This window comes from Nuphar pumila, chromosome 8 (assembly GCF_984573655.1).
Source record: "Nuphar pumila chromosome 8, dmNupPumi1.hap1.1, whole genome shotgun sequence".
Lineage (NCBI taxonomy): Eukaryota > Viridiplantae > Streptophyta > Magnoliopsida > Nymphaeales > Nymphaeaceae > Nuphar > Nuphar pumila.
In genome coordinates, this window is record NC_143256.1 from 112,866,119 (window position 1) to 112,882,290 (window position 16,172).

General features: G+C 42.6%; 1 protein-coding gene across 1 annotated transcript in view; it reads right to left on the reverse strand.

Moving 5' to 3' along the window:
• The window catches only part of LOC149830260 (protein PIN-LIKES 3-like), a 72,464-nt gene extending 57,513 nt beyond the window's left edge, over nt 1-14,951 (reverse strand). The window contains exons 1-3 of the mRNA XM_090016404.1: nt 14,769-14,951; nt 14,537-14,681; nt 10,530-10,609 (exon numbers count right to left, since the gene is read on the reverse strand). Of these exons, the coding sequence (XP_089872530.1) occupies nt 10,530-10,609; nt 14,537-14,671 (215 nt within the window). The 5' untranslated portion in view covers nt 14,672-14,681; nt 14,769-14,951. The remainder of the gene's footprint in view (nt 1-10,529; nt 10,610-14,536; nt 14,682-14,768) is intronic.
• Between the last annotated feature and the right edge of the window lie 1,221 nt (nt 14,952-16,172).

Genomic DNA, 16,172 nt, shown 5'->3' on the forward strand with positions numbered 1-16,172 from the left:
CACACGCACAGATCTACAAGACATTTTAGTCCAATATGATATTCATCAATCATGCTATACAGGTATGATATATTCTCACAAACAATCATAATGCAACTCCCTGCAACACCGCTACGTAGGCGTGATGTATCATAAAAACTAAGTGTTTGTAGTCGTGAGGTGTCATTCCTCTAAATAGTCTAACTAATGATTTGTAGGCGTATAAGTCAACCACCTAAAAGTTAATCATTTGTAGGCGTAACAAGTCAACTACTCAAAAACTAATCAGTTGTAGGCGTAACATGTCATTCACCTGCATAAGCATCATAATCATAAGGGTCTGGTTGAACAAACTTCATATGTAATTTCATTAATAAACTTTTACTTGACAAGATCCGTACTGGAAAATAAAAAGTCTTACCCAAACTTATTAAAGTGTTTATTCACTAATTCCCTACCTAACCCGTCATGATGAAAATAAACACGGTTCCCTACTTTCATTGCTACTAGTGAGGCAGCTTGGGTTGTTGCTGGTTTTCCTTCGCGGTTCACTTCTTCAGATTTGCTTCCTTCTTGCGACAAACTCTGACGAAATGCCCCATCTTTCCGCAATATAAACAACCTCCAGTGTCTCGAGGGCATAGTTGTCCCGAATGACCATAATTACACTTTGAGCATTTTCGACTAGACGATCGATGTAGCTTGATTCCTTTGCCTTGCTTTTGTTTCTTAGATGGGGATCCCTGCATTCTATTATTGGCAAGTCGGCATTTACTAACTTCCTTACTACCAACTGACTTTTTGTTCTGAATATCTTTAACCTGCTTCCCTTGCTCCAAGCCTTGTGTGGCCAGTTGCCACCCATCGTACTTTCGCTTATGGCGGCATTCTTTCACTGAATGGTCCACCTTACCACAGAAAGAGTAAACAATAGAATTTCAGGGGTACAATAGATTAGGGATAACTTAATGGTTATCCATCTGTTTATCGCACTGACCCTGGAAGGTGTTTTCGCCAGTCATACTATCACTCAAGTTCTGAACCATAGATTGGAGATGCATAACGGCTCCAGTCAAAACATTTATTGCCTCGCTCATCTCATTATACAACATCTAAATCGAAGCAAAATATTTTAATCAAATTAAGTACAAAACAACAAAATCGATAGTACTTACTGTGCGATGCAGATGTCGGATGGTCAAGAATCACTATTTTCCCTGTCGCTCTGATACCAAGTTGTAACACCCCAAAAATCCAGGACTTGAAACTTTTAGAATAGTTTAGAAAGCTTTGAAATCATACAATAATTAGAGTTTAAATAATACTTCAGCGGAAAATGATATTTTTAAAACCAAAGTCAATGGACTTTGAGCGCATTACAGCGTAAACTTTCCTTTGTCAAATCCTGCACAACCATTGAAATCAAATGGTTTAGAAATGGAGTTTCAATAATTGAGAATTCGTTTGTTGAAACCAAGAAGAAGCTTACTAAAACAATTTTATTAACTCACGGTTTAATAAAAGAGAAATTTTGAAACACACTTTATACCAAATTTACCAACATGTCCTCAGGAGCGAAACGTCAGGGAAAGAGCTCTATCTTGATCTCATCACGCCATTGTGCCATCGCAGACTGTATTACCTATCCATTACCTACCCATAAAATGGGTCAGTTTCGCTAAAAACTGGTAGGTGCACAGACATGACAATATTAAACATAATTAAGCAGAATAATTTAATATGTCAAGTACACAGGCAATTAAATAGCAATTCGCTTTCAGCAGTGTCATGGAGAAAACTATCATGAGCACGATGCTAGAATTTTTACAAGCATTTTACTAACACAAGTAGGCTAACTATTACAAGCAAAGAACTTCATAATAAATTTAACTAGCAACATACAATGCTACATCAACCACACACGCAATTCCATAAGTATTGAACTTGTTACACACTATAACTTTCATATGGGCATAACTCAACAAATTGTGTAATCAGATTTAAATTATGTTTCGATATTAACTGGCCAGGCGGGTACGCGCAAGGCACGAAACAAAGAAACAATCGAGACCAGTCCAGGGGTTTATTATGCTATGTGTTTTAGATAACCCGGATGGCTGACTGAGTCTGCTCCTAAGGGGATGGCCAGTGACCAAGAGAGTAAATCCCCAAAGGCATAGGTGGTCTGTGGATGCATCCAACTGTAAGCTACCATTTGTAGCCCATTTCCCCTAACTCCGATGACTGGGGAATCCGAGTCTTTTGCCCGTAACTGCCATTAAAGGACCTGTCCATCGGAGTTTTGTACCATCCGTCCTCTCTCTTGACGAACCATGTCGAACGAGCACGACGGGGGTTTCTTAACCGCCGCCCCGTTCTACATGCTCTGGTCTTTCGACCCACTCGAGCATCTTGCCTGTGAAGGCGAAACCATCACCATTATGTGTGTTATACGCGCCATTGCACGTTCGAGGTAAACATGGACCCCTCATCCTACTCATCGTAATACACAACGTACATGTTCAAAAGTACAATCACGATGAGAGGGGAATGGATTTCTCATATGAAATCCCCAACACATCTGCTTTGTAAAAGTACACAGTACAATAATTCAATTTCATATTTGTCATGCTCTAGTCCTTTAGACCCTCACGAGCATCTTGCCTGTTAGGCGATCATCAACATTACATGATTTCAATAAGGTGCCAAAACACATTTCGAGGTTACCATATACCTCTCAACCGATCATCGTTGTAAAAACCCACGTTTTTATTTCAAAAAAAAAAAAAAAATTTATCGGACCCGGGTCGGGTCCGGACCCGACCCGGGCCCGCCTGCGATAGGGTTTCATAACCCGACGCAGGAGAGGTTTTGTTTAAAACAAAACCCCCCTGTGCGCCGCATCCCCCCACCGCGCCTTCGGCCCGATTGGGAAACCCATCGGGGTTTCCCCTTTTGTCGCCCCTCCCCGAGCTCTTTAAGAGCATTGCGGGAGGGGAGGAACGATGCCCGCCCCCCTTCTCGTTCCCTACAGGCGGCAACCACGACCGACGCCTCCCCCTTCCCTGCGCACGCCGTCGGTCGCCAGCCACCTCGCCTCCTCCCCTTCCAGGTACGCCCTCTACCTCGGTCTCCTCCTCTCTCTTCTCCCCCTCCCATCTCCCTCTCTGTCACCTCGCCAGGACGCCGGCAGGCGGCGCACGGCCCCTGCCGCGCCCTCCCACCTTCCTCCTTGCCTTTGGAGACCCGACAGGGGGCCTACAGGGCCCCTGTCGTCCCCTTCCCTCTTTTGGGGGTTCGCCGGAGTGCCGGCAGGGGGCCAAGGGCCCCTGCGACACCCCTTCACCCCGATCTCTCTCTCTCTGTCTCTCTTCGGCAGGGGTTTGTCCCCCTGCCATCGTCCTTTCGCCGGACGGCAGGGGCTCGACCCCTGCCGATTCGCTGTCGTCGGCAGGGGTGCGACCCCCTGCCGTCTCTGTGTTGTCGGCAGGGGAGCGACCCCTGCCGATTCGCTGCTGTCGGCAGGGGCTAGCCCCTGCCGATTCGCAGTCGTCGGCAGGGGTGCGACCCCCTGCCGTTTCAGTGTAATCGGCAGGGGAGCGACCCCTGCCGATTCATTTCTGTCAGCAGGGGCTAGCCCCCTGCTGATTCGCAGTCGTCGGCAGGGGTGCGACCCCCTGCCGTTTCAGTGTGGTCGGCAGGGGAGCGACCCCTGCCGATTCGTTGCTGTCGGCAGGGGCTGGCCCCCTGCCGATTCGCTGTCGTCGGCAGGGGTGCGACCCCCTGCCGTTTCAGTGTTGTCGGCAGGGGAGCGACCCCTGCCGATTCGCTGTCGTCGGCAGGGGTGCGACCCCGTGCCGTTTCAGTGTGGTCGGCAGGGGAGCGACCCCTGCCGATTCGTTGTTGTCGGCAGGGGTGCGACCCCTGCCGCTTTGGTGTGGTCGGTAGGGGCTAGCCCCCTGCTGATTCGTTGTTGTCGGCAGTGGCTAGCACCCCTGCCACTTCGCTGCTGTCGGCAAGGGTGCGACCCCTACCGCTTCAGTGCTGTCGGCAGGGGCTCGCCCCCCCTACCGCCTCGCTATGTTTGGCAATGGCTCTTTCTCTGCCATCTTGCTGTTTCGGGAGTGGCTCGTCCCTGTCGCCTAAACCTACCCATGTCCTCGTCGCACCATTAATTATATTAGCAAAATTGAATATTTAACACTCTTGCCTATTTACGCAACAGGTCCCGATCGTGCTCCACTGCTCAATCCTCGTATTATCCTCACGCGTAGGCGTACGCAGCTGCACGACATCCCAAGGTAGGGTAAAGTCGCACAAGGGGCAATAAGATCTAATTAAGTTGAAATAATTAAAATGTCTATGCTAGTTGTACTTAGATTTATACTGCTATTGCGTGACTTATTGTTCTTGTCTCCATGTTTATTAGTCGAGGTACGGTTTTACTCTTCGAGTATTAAATTGTGTATTTGCTTACGTGTTGAAAGTGGTTTCGCACTTTTTGCAATACTTATGCCCTAAATTGCTTGCATGTATACTTGCCTGTACCTTTCTATGGGTGGATGTACAATTTCATTATTCGATTATTATTTTGCGGAGTGTTTATGAATTTGAGGTGTGGTTTCGTATTTCTTGAAATACATATGCTCTTGTTTGCTTGCATCCATTTTTGCCTGCACGTTTCCTTTGGGTGAGATACGACCTTGTGTCTCGTGTATTACTTATGACCTTATGTGTTTGCCTGTCTAAGTGGTCAATGTATGGTGTTGGTACCTCATGTATTACTTATGTGCTTTTCCCTCGATGTGCGGCATCGCAAGTCGAGAGTTGTTTGTTGACATGTTATAACCTGCATATGCTCACACTCATGGTAAATATGTACTTACATAAATGTAGTCTTGTGCCTATCCTGTTATCACCTGTTTTCAAAACACCAGAAGTTGCACTTGTGCACTATAGTTCTTTTAAAGAGGATTTCCTTCTGCAAACCCAGGGCTCTTCAAAATGCACAACTTTTGCAAAGTATGATTAAGTCTTGCAGGATTGCGAAGTCACATTTGGCCCCTCCCAAGTCCACACACTTGGGAGAAATGTTTTATAACCTTGACTCAAGTTGCGGCTCATTTTGAATAACCCTGATCATGGGCATGAGCATATGAATGAGTGGGGTTCTGTTGAAGGACCCATTCCTTATGTATCAATCTAGTGTAACATGTCGATACTAAGATAAATTTTGGATGTAAGATTGATAGTGTTGTGTCTTGTGTGAATGACTTAATGTGGCATTATGGCTTTTAAGGATGAATCGTGCCAAATGAGCACTCCTATATTCTTTGAATTGTTTTGAAGTTGGGTGTTGGGTATTCCTTTTGAGAAGCCCACAGACCTCCCTGGTTCAGTATGGCGTACTTTTAGACATGCACAACATGTTAAGTACTTTGTTGATCGGACGAGAGATCCGAGATGACCTTGCATCATGAAATATGAAAAATGTTGTTGAAGTGAATTCAAGATTTATCTTGCCAGGCTGTGTTGTATTAATTCTTTTGCAGATAACATCTGTTGGGGTTTCTTTTGTGGAACCATATCCCTTTCATCGTAGTCGTACTTATGACATGTACGACCGTACTTTTTGACAAGTACGTCTTCTTACGTTGCGATGATTGGATGAGTAGGTTGTGGCAACCTCGATGAGGGCAAATAACAAAATGTTGTGATCACCTAAATAAGTGATGTTTTCGCCTTCACCGGCAAGATACTCGAGTGGGTCGAAAGACCAGAGTATGTAGAATGAGTCTTCAGTTAACTACCCCTGATATACTCATTCGAATCGCTGACTCCTGTCAGGAGAGAGGACAGGAAGGTACAAAACTTCGATGGACAGGCCATTAATGGCAGTTACGAGCAAAAGACTCGGCTTCCCCAGTCATCGGAGTTAGGGGAATGAGACTACCATAATTATCCTAGGTGGTAGCTCTCCATGTTTGGGATGCATCCATTGTTTATGCTGCTTTGGGGATTTCTCTCTTGGTCACCGACCGTCCCCTTAGGTGCGGACTCAGTCAGCTATCCGGGTTATCATAAAATACATAACATAATAAACCCTCGGATCAGTCTAGGCTGTTTCTAGAGTCGTGCCTTGTGCGTACCCGCTTTGCCAGTTAATATCGAAACATAAGTTAAATCTGATCGCAATGTGTTTAGTTATGCACATATGAAAGTTATAGGGTACAACAAGTTCAATACTTATGGAATTGTGTGTATGGTTGATGAAGCATTGTATTTTGCTAGTTAACTTTCTTGTGCAGTGCTTTGCTTGTAATAGTTAGCCTACTGGTGCCAGTAAAATGCGTGTAATAATTTTAACATTGTGTTCATGATAGTTGCTCTGTGAATCTGTTGAAATTAAATTGCTATATAATTGTCTGTCTACTTGACATATTAAATTATTCTGCTTAATTATGTTCAATATTGTCATGTCTGTGCACCTACCAGTTTTTAGTGAAACTGACCCATTTTATGGGCAAGTTTTGGATAGGTAATACAGTCTGCGATGGCACGATGGCGTGATGAGAGCAAGATAGAGCTTTTTCCCTGACGTTCCGCTCCTGAGGACATGTTGGTAAATTTGGTATGAAGGGTATTCCAAAATTTCTCTTTTATTAAACCGTGAGTTAATAAAACTGTTTTAGTAAGCTTCTTCTTGGTTTCAACAAACGAATTCTCAATTATTGAAACTCTGTTTCTAAACCATTTGACTTCAATGGTTGTGCGGGATTTGACAAAAAGGAAAGTTTACGCTGTAATGTGCTCAAGATCCATTGACTTGTGGTTTTAAAAATATCATTTTCCGCTGAAGTATTATTTAAACTCTGATTATTGTATGATTTCAAAGCTTTCTAAACTTTTCTAAAAAGTTACAAGTCCTGGATTTTTGGGGCGTTACAATCGTAACACCAACATGACGTACCTGTCCAAAGGTACGGCCATACCTATTAAAAGATACAACTACGATAAACGGGGGAAACAGTTTCTCAAAAGAAACCCCAACATTTATCCTTTATAAGAGAAGTGATACAATAATTATTTTGTTTCATAAGATCAAGTCTTTTAATTTATATTAACACAATGGCATGTTGTACGATACGAGATTTGCCTCGAATCACTCTTTTGAAGTGACGATACACATTGCATGCAGGAGATCGTTGCGAGTCTAGCTTCCGTTCTCCAAAGACACGGCAATTTGAGAGACTTACTTGATATATATTGAAACTCCCAAAACCTTTGAGCTTGCTTTGCAAGGTTGCACCCTTGATAAGTTGTGACCCTTTTCAGGGTTTCTGAATCATATTAAAATATCACATTATAGTTGTAAAACATTTTATTCGCAAGTATTGTCTTGAAAAAACTTAGTCGCACTTTCGCAACTTGCAAGACTTCCAATTTTCGCCTTTGCAAAACGGTGCATCTGAAAACTGGATTTGCATAAGGAATCCTTTTAAAAGGAACTGTTGTGCACAAGCGCAACTCGCATCCTTCAAAAATTAGCAAGGACAGGATATATAGAAGGCTGCATCGACTTGTATACCATAACTACGAGCATGAGAACATTATAGCGTGATAGCAAAGTACTAAGCAATACTCGACATGCAAAATCGCACATTGAGCGAAAGGAGTATAAGCAAACCGCACGAGGTATAAATTTGTACATCGATTGAATACCTAAACAAGCAAGTAACTATGCAAACAAGGCATGAGGTACGAAACCATACATCAGTCACATATCTAAGCAAGCATGTAAATGTGCAAGTAAGGAACACGGTACGAATCCATATCTCAACCAATAAGCGTGCAAGCAAGTAAATATGCAAGGCAGATAAGTACAGGAAGGAAATAAAGTATGACTTAGGCATATCTAGCATGACTGTTTTAGTTATTTCAACTTAATTCAGTTCATATACTGCCCTTTTTGCACAACTTTCCCCTACCTTGAGGGTTTCAGGGTTGCACGCATCATTGAACATATTAATGTACATCTCGAGCCGCGGGATGCGAGGGTGCTTCGTCATACAAATCTGTGAAGAACAAATAAATAGCAACTCGAATAAGAAAAAGAAGGGGCTTGGTGGACTCGGTTGTGATCCTGATCCAACCCGACATTAAACAAGGGATGTCGGTCCGCTAGGGCACTTGGCGGTGACAGAAGGTGGTAGGGGCCTGGCCCTCCACCCATCTTCCGACATCACGGACAGAGGCAAAGGGCTAGGTTGTTGCCTGCCAGAAGTCAGAAAACTGCAGAGCTTAGATCCTGCGAATAGTTGGAAGTCATAGGAGGTAGTAAGGGTTCAACCCCTATCGACCCACCGAAAGGACTCAGTCGGCAGGGACTCAGCCCCTGTCGATCTGCCAGAGAGTGAGTGGCAGGGGCAAAACCCACTGTCGAAAGGGGGTGCATGGCAGGGGTCGAGGCCCCTGCTCGCTAGAAACATCAAACGACAGGGGCCGAGGCCCCTGCCTCACGGAAACAACAAATGGCAGGGACTTGGGTCCCTGCCTGACAATATTGGACGACAGGGGCCTCGGCCCCTGCAAAACAAAGAATGGCAGGGGCTTCAGTCCCTGCCAGACAAAACGGAAGCTGGCAGGGGCCTCGACCCCTGCCTGACGAAACGAAAAAATGGCAGGGGCCCCGACCCCTGCCTGACGGAACAACGGCGAAACAAGGAGGAAGGTGCGGCAAGGGGGGTGTCAGTCCCCTGCCACCCTTCAGGTAGGCATAGAGGGAAAAAGGAGGGCACGACACAGGCGGTATGCCGTCTGTCGGCCTCTCGGCAAGCCCTCAAGGAGAGGGAAAGAAGGGAGGAGGGGTGCCGCAGGGGTGACTGGCCCCCTGCAGGCTCACCTGCAACCTCAAGAGAGAGGGGGAGGCGACAGGGGCCCCGTAGGCCACCTGTCGGGCCTCCGATGGGCACAGGCGAGGCGGGAGGGTGCGGCAGGGGCCGTGCGCCGCCTGTCGGCCTCCCGGCGAGGTGACAGAGAGGGGGGTGAGGAGGAGAAGAAGGAGGTGAAGAGGGAGGGCACGACAGGGGCCATCAGCCTCCTGTCGTGCCTTCCGGCGAGATGACAGAGAGAGAGGTGAAGGGGGTGGAGACGGCGTACCTGGAAGGGGCGGATCGCCGGCGGTGGTCGCAGCGGCGGCGGCGATCGGACCAGCAGGAGGAGGCGTCGGTAGGTTTGCCGGCGAGGTTGTCGCCTGCAGGGAACGAGAAGGGGGGCGGAGCATCGATCCTCCCCTCCCGCAACGCTCTTAAAGAGCTCGGGGAGGGGCGACAAAAGGGGAAACCCCGATGGGTTTCCCTTAACGGGTCGAAGGCGCGGTGAGGGGGGGGGGGTGCGGCGCACAGGAGAAAGGGTTTTCTCAAAACCCTTTCTCTTCTGTCGGTTTTTTTTTTAAAAAACCCTAATGACGATGGGCCCGGGTCGGGTCCGGACCCTACCCGGCCCGGGTCCGATAATATTTTTTTTTTAAATGCGGGTTTTACATAAAGTGCTAAACCCATAAACCCACAAAAGGGTTAAGCCAAAAGGCTAAAAGAATATTTCTTTATTATGAAAAATAGGGTAAAAACCCTTTTACAATGGAGCTAAAGCTCCCTCAAGAATATCGAAAATACAAGGGGAAGTCCCCTATTCATAACCCTTAAGAGAAGCAAGGAGGGGCTCCTCTTATAGACGTTGGAGGGGCCCAACGTCTCTAAGAGTGGGCCCCTCATTGTACTTTGAGAAGTACAATGAGGGGCAGAGAAAAAATAAAAAATAATAAGAATTACAATCATATTCATTAGATAGAATATGCGTAAAAATAAGTGAAATGACTAAACTACCCCTACGGCTAATAATAGAGAAATATATATTTTATATATATAATTAGGTAGATACATATACATATATTCCATATATGTATATGTATCAACCTTTATATATATAAAATATATATAAAATATATATAATTACAATGATTGAAGAATACATTTTAACAGGGGATATTGGATACACTATAAAGTACTATAATCTTTAGCAAAAACTTATAGGCGGGAGTTTTATTTCATCAATTTGACCCCACAGCTGTGTGTTCAGCATGGTCCTTTTTATTAGCGAATGAACTTTTGATCAAGTAGGTTTGACATGAAAACATTAGTTTTCTCAATGGTGAAAATTTCTACACATTGTAGACTGTTGAATTTTGGAGCATATAGATCATATCCATAGGGCTTAACAGACACTAGAGGGTATGGATTATCGAGGGTAGAAAATATTTTCTCTCTATATATGTATATGTGTATATATATAGTATTCACTCACAAGAAAATGTATAACCATGTGATCCCAGTTCCACCCTTAGTAAAGAGAATGATATTACAGCATAAAAGATGACAATATTCATGAATAATATAACCAAGAATGCAACATGGGCAAGTATTATGATAGCAACTTTCTATACATCAAATAGCAGTCTCTTATCATGGAAGTAGGGAGTCAAAGAAACTCACAGCAAGATCATGCTTTCAAACGTGACTGTTTTAGATAGGTTGGTAGCTACAAGGGCTGGATTTAATACATAAAAGACAACCTGTACATGGATATAAATGCCCTCCATAAGTTGTCTTAGAAATCACAGATGCACATTTAATAATGAGAGCTACAAGATGAACCTAATATGCAATCCAGAACCATAATATAATGCAGCAAAAGAAAAAAACTTATATAGGAAGATGCATACACAGCATAGGGTGAAGTTATTTTAACCAGGCATGGACGGATCGGATAGACAAGCATAACCATAACATAAGGATCAATACATTATAAGTCGCATCAACTAATCATCGCAAACTATAACCCCCCATGTTTATCAATAATATTTGGCTCATAATTATCAAGATACACCACATATATCCGCATAAATATGCATCAAGTTATATCTTTGTCCACAGACTACATGCACAAACAGATGTGTCCTGATATCCTGTATTTCCCTGATGTTGATTCATATTGTTAGGTTCACCAAAAATCCAAACAAAAGTTGTGCATAATATTTTTGAGCCTTTATGGCTTGCTTTTCAGCTGTGAAAACCATAAACACTTGCTCCTTGAATGAAATTCAATCATGTGAAGGAAATCATTTTAGAACCGAACGTTACTTGGATGCATATATTCCATGAATATGCTTGAGCTTGAGATTCCAGCCCGTTCAAGAGAGAACCAAAAAAAAATTTATGAACTTATATGAGAGGGAGATTATGCTCATCTCAGTTATCTACATCATCCATTTATGTGTCATAAGGTCCCCGGTACCCAGTTATACTGGGATACACAGGAATGTATCTTGTGGTGTGTGATCAAATATAATGATAATGTCATCTTGCGCAAGTATCCTGAGATATGGAGTGCAATAGTCAGAAGTTTTGCACAAAACACAGAGAAAACTATCCGGTTAATGAGAAAAAACAAAGAAAAAAAGGATGTGTCATCTATAACATGAACCCAACGATTGATGTTCTTTACAAAGTGATGTCATTCGATTATGAAGTGTGAAGAAAATACCGTTCAATGCTTCCATATACTTCAAACCAAATTTGTAAAAAGGGAAATAAAATTGAGAAGCAATTGAAAAAGTGACCCAGAAAGACGAGGGTTTTTATGTCCATGTGAAGCAGAAAGAGAGAAGTTACTCCTATCAGAGACAAGAGAAGTTACAAGGCATTTCAAAACTGAATAAGAGGTTTCTTAGAATTGGTAATTAAAAATACTACTATTATATTGAATATTTATTATTAAGTAAAATTTTATTTTATAAACACAGAGCATATTCTGGCGCACATGTTCTTACTATGAGAAGAAACTTTGAACACTATTGCCTTAATTTTTTTTAATGAACTATAATTTTCATGATGAAAATTTGATGTTCATGGAAGCATGCTTTGTATGACAAGGAAAACCAAGTTTTCAAAGAGCCTAAATTCAAACATTCAAAGCAGTTTCTCAAGAAGCAAGCTTCCAAAGATAGGCAACTAAGAGATTAGAAATCATTGAAATGTGAAAACTAATTTTGAATTGTAAAAAGGGTGCAAAAATGAAGGCTTAATGAGACAGCAGTTAATCATACAATAGACCAAGTGATCACAGAAAGACATTCTTAAGTGTGTGCGTCAAATAAATGTATGAATTGAAGTAATTGCAAATGGAGAGCTTATCCACTAAAAAGGTGCGGATTATATTATCTACAAGAATTTTAACCATGTATTTTAGACATGAATAAACATAGTTTATGGTTGAGGGAAAAAATATACTGTTTACCACTTAGTTATCTCAATAAAACAACCGAAAACTGAGAAGGGCACCTTCTTCTGTCCTACAGATAACAAGAAGATTTAATAACACAATTGAATAACATCGATATTTTCAATTCTTATGAGAAAGTTGCTTGAAATTATGCATTTCATGGAACAGGAACCACCATTGGTAGTGCATCTACAGATGTAAATAGAGGAGGTTAAGAACACAGGCATCATTGAGTTACCATTTAATGCAAGATGAACTTATTTAGGGAAGGACATTACCCGTAGTGGATGTTAAGAATTTTCAGAAGTTTGTCCAAGTGGTAAGGACAGTTTGGACTTTTTGGAAAAATTCAACCTCTCCTTGATGACAATCTGAAAAGAAATAGCACCATCCTATATGATAATTGATTATGGTGAAAGAGTGAAGAATATATGCCTTCTCCTTAACATTGGCATCCCAAGTGCTGCAGCACCATGGGGGTCTTTAGAGGATTTTCATCTTTAACACGAACTCAAGAACCCTGAATTGAACCGGTTCTATCTATCAACAGTGGAAGTCTAAGACCTTTTTTGTGGTAGTTTCATATTTATATATGGTTTATAACTAAAGTTTTCACAATTTCATCATTATTTTAGCTCAAAATCCTAATTTGGATACTTAAGTGGTAATGACTTGTTCCAAAACTAAGACACGTGAGGACAATTATAGAGAATGTTACAGTTTAAGATCAGTTGAAGATCAATAAGGTGCCAGTGTTTGCTTCAAACCAATTCTATTGATACTTCCACCACCAAGAATTAATAATAGAACTACTATAGAAGCAATTTGTGAGAGCACAACCACCAGGTAAAATGGTCAACTAACTGGATTTGAATGAATATAGCTTTTCACTACACATCCAATACAAATGTTTCATTGATCATGAACTTCCCATATCCCCAAGCCAATATCATGTACAGTATAGAATGCAGGATCAGGAAAAGAGTAAAAAGATCACACCATTCCCAAGGGTGTTTCCACCACTTACTGCAGCTGCTGTCACTGCTACTGGCATTACTGATTATCACACTATTGCTATTATTGTTTCTACTTCTACCTTTTTTTTTCGATGATGAGGAACCCTCGCCGAAGCAAGGAAAACCCCGGGTGGGGCCCATGATCACCCTGCCTTACGTGGCCCACCTCTGAAAGCTACGCACACACCCGGTGCCAATGGGGTTTGATCCGGTGCCTTCATCTCAGCACCCTCACAACCACCCCCGTTGGCCACACGGGCGACCCCAACGGTGGTCGCTTCTACTTCTACTACTGGTAATATTACTAGCATTACTACTAACAACAACAATGGCAACAACAACAACAGCAGCAATAATAAAGTTGGACTGGTAAGAAAAAGAAAAATCATTCTCAAAATCTCCTCGCCCTGTTGCTAATGCTCACACCTTTCCACTTAATCTTGATTCCCAGAAGAAAACAGAGAGTGGATCACAGGTCTTGGGCGTTTGTTACAGTCCCACTCAAGTGAAGCCTTTTTCCTTTGAAATGACCACTTTGGAGGGAAGACTTGAGGAGGTATGAACCCATTTTGACAGGAAAGCTGCTTCTTTAGCATTTATTATGTGGGTCTCACCATATAATTCTCGTAGACATGTTTGTTTCACCCTTTGTAGGAAAGATGCCCTATTTCCTATGAAAGAGAACCTCTTTCATTGGAAAGGGAAAGAACAAACTTTTATTTTCTTTTTCTCCCTAAGTGATCACCTTCAAGTGGGCATTAACCAACAATAAGTTATCCTACAGAATAAAAAGAAAGAGCACGGATCGTGCCCACTTTTCCAGAACAAGCAAAATTCCATTTGCCGTTTATCATATTCAAACTGGAAAAGGCCCATAAGAAAGTTCACATGCAAGCAAAACAAGAACGATCTGCCAGTCCCATTTTCCCATCACACTAAAATGTGCCTGTTTCCAAATAAAGCTCCCTCAAATTCTGACAAAATTAGAAATTAATTACACATAGAACAACAAATAAGCATGGTGGCAACTGGCAAGAACCATTTTTTTCAAGATAATAGTAAAAAACAAGAACGCCCTGCTCTGTCCAACATAGCATTGTAATTTGGCAAAAGAAGCAAGGATCAAGAACACATCAAACAGGCAAAAGAGCCAAGAATACCAAACAGGAGCCAACTCTCAATGTTGGTATGGAACAACTCACTCTGTTAAGATGCTTCCTGGCCTCAGCACCAAGAATATCAATCTTCTTGGTCGCCAGAAACGACCCAAGACCTGTTATCAACAGCACTTTTATCACCGACACCGATGCAATCAGCAAGAGGTTCAAGATATCCATGGTCTTTTCTCTGAAAAATGAGATGTAACACAATTCAAAAACGAATACAGAGACTAACTAAAGTTGAATTCGTGGAAGGAAACGATAAGGTTAGCACCACCCAGAAGTATGTTGTCGGTTCGAATCTGGGTTTGTTAACTCTGATTCTTGAAGAAGGACAAAACCATCACAGACACAGAGAGTTCAAGCTTTCCCCAGCCCCCTTTCATCAATGGAGAGAGAGAGAGAGAGAGCTCTTTGAGAGATTCTATATTACCGCAGCACTTCGTTGGTTGGCACCAGAAAAAAGAACGCGGCAGCTTTCTTTCTGCATGGACACATGGTGTTTTACTCTGTCCCCACTGTTCCCCTGGTATATCTTCAAGTCAACAACCACACGGTCCGCAACAGAAAAAAGCACGCGCCAGCTTTCTGGACACATGGTGTTTTAGCATGCCCCCACTGTTCCCCTGCTATATCTGCAAGTCAACAGCCACACGGTCCGCAACAACCAGCAGATGGTTTAAGAGTCTGGTTGCCCACCAAGTCGAGGATGGATCAGGTGCAACGTGATTGCACACTTTTAGTGTGCTGCTGATCACCTTAGAAACAGCCTTTCAGCTGTGTGGTCCAAGCATATGGTGGGTGATCAAGTGCAGCAAGGCACTTAAAGTGTACAATCACATTGCACGCAAAATCTGAGGTATGTTCCAAGCTGGAAAGTCATCTATCCCGTGATTAAATGGAGAACAGGTGCAATCACATTGTACACTAAAAGTGTGCCACTGCACCTGAGTGCTTGGATCCATCCTTCATGTGATCTGGAATTGCCGGTTTACACTAACACTTTCTCTGACTGGCCAATGTGCCTGCATTTTGATTACCGATGAAAATTCTTCTTTCATTATGGTAGGGGTTTTAGAACTTAGCTATATATATATATATATATGTGTGTGTGTGTGTGTGTGTGTGTGTGACATAAAAAGCTATGGAATAATCTAAATAACCGCCATTAGCCAACCTGTTTGCCAACTTCTCTTAACTTAGATTTGCTCTTGGATCTATTCATGCTAGATACCAATTAGCCTGACTTTACTCGTTTACATGAATCAGGTCCCAGGGACCTTTCACTACAAGAAAAACCTCTTTTACTCTCCTATGGTGTACCAATAAAAGAGCATTTTCACTTATGCTATTTTACTTATAAGTGCCAATGAAAAAGTGGGTTATACTCGCACTAGATATACTACGCCAGTATAATAAACTTTTTCTAGTGCACACAAAAAGTGGTGGGTCAGTAATAATATTTTTTTCTGGTGCATCAAAGAAGTGCACTAGAAAAAGAGAGAGAAAACTACATTATGTTGGCGTGTTAATTCTACCAGCGGCATGCTTTTCTATGAGCAAGGAGAAAAATATATTCTCTAAAGTGTTGGAGGTTATAAAAGTTTCAAAGGACTATTCAGCAAACATATCATGATGTGTATACACGAAGGAATATAAGATTTTTGGCCTAAAGAGT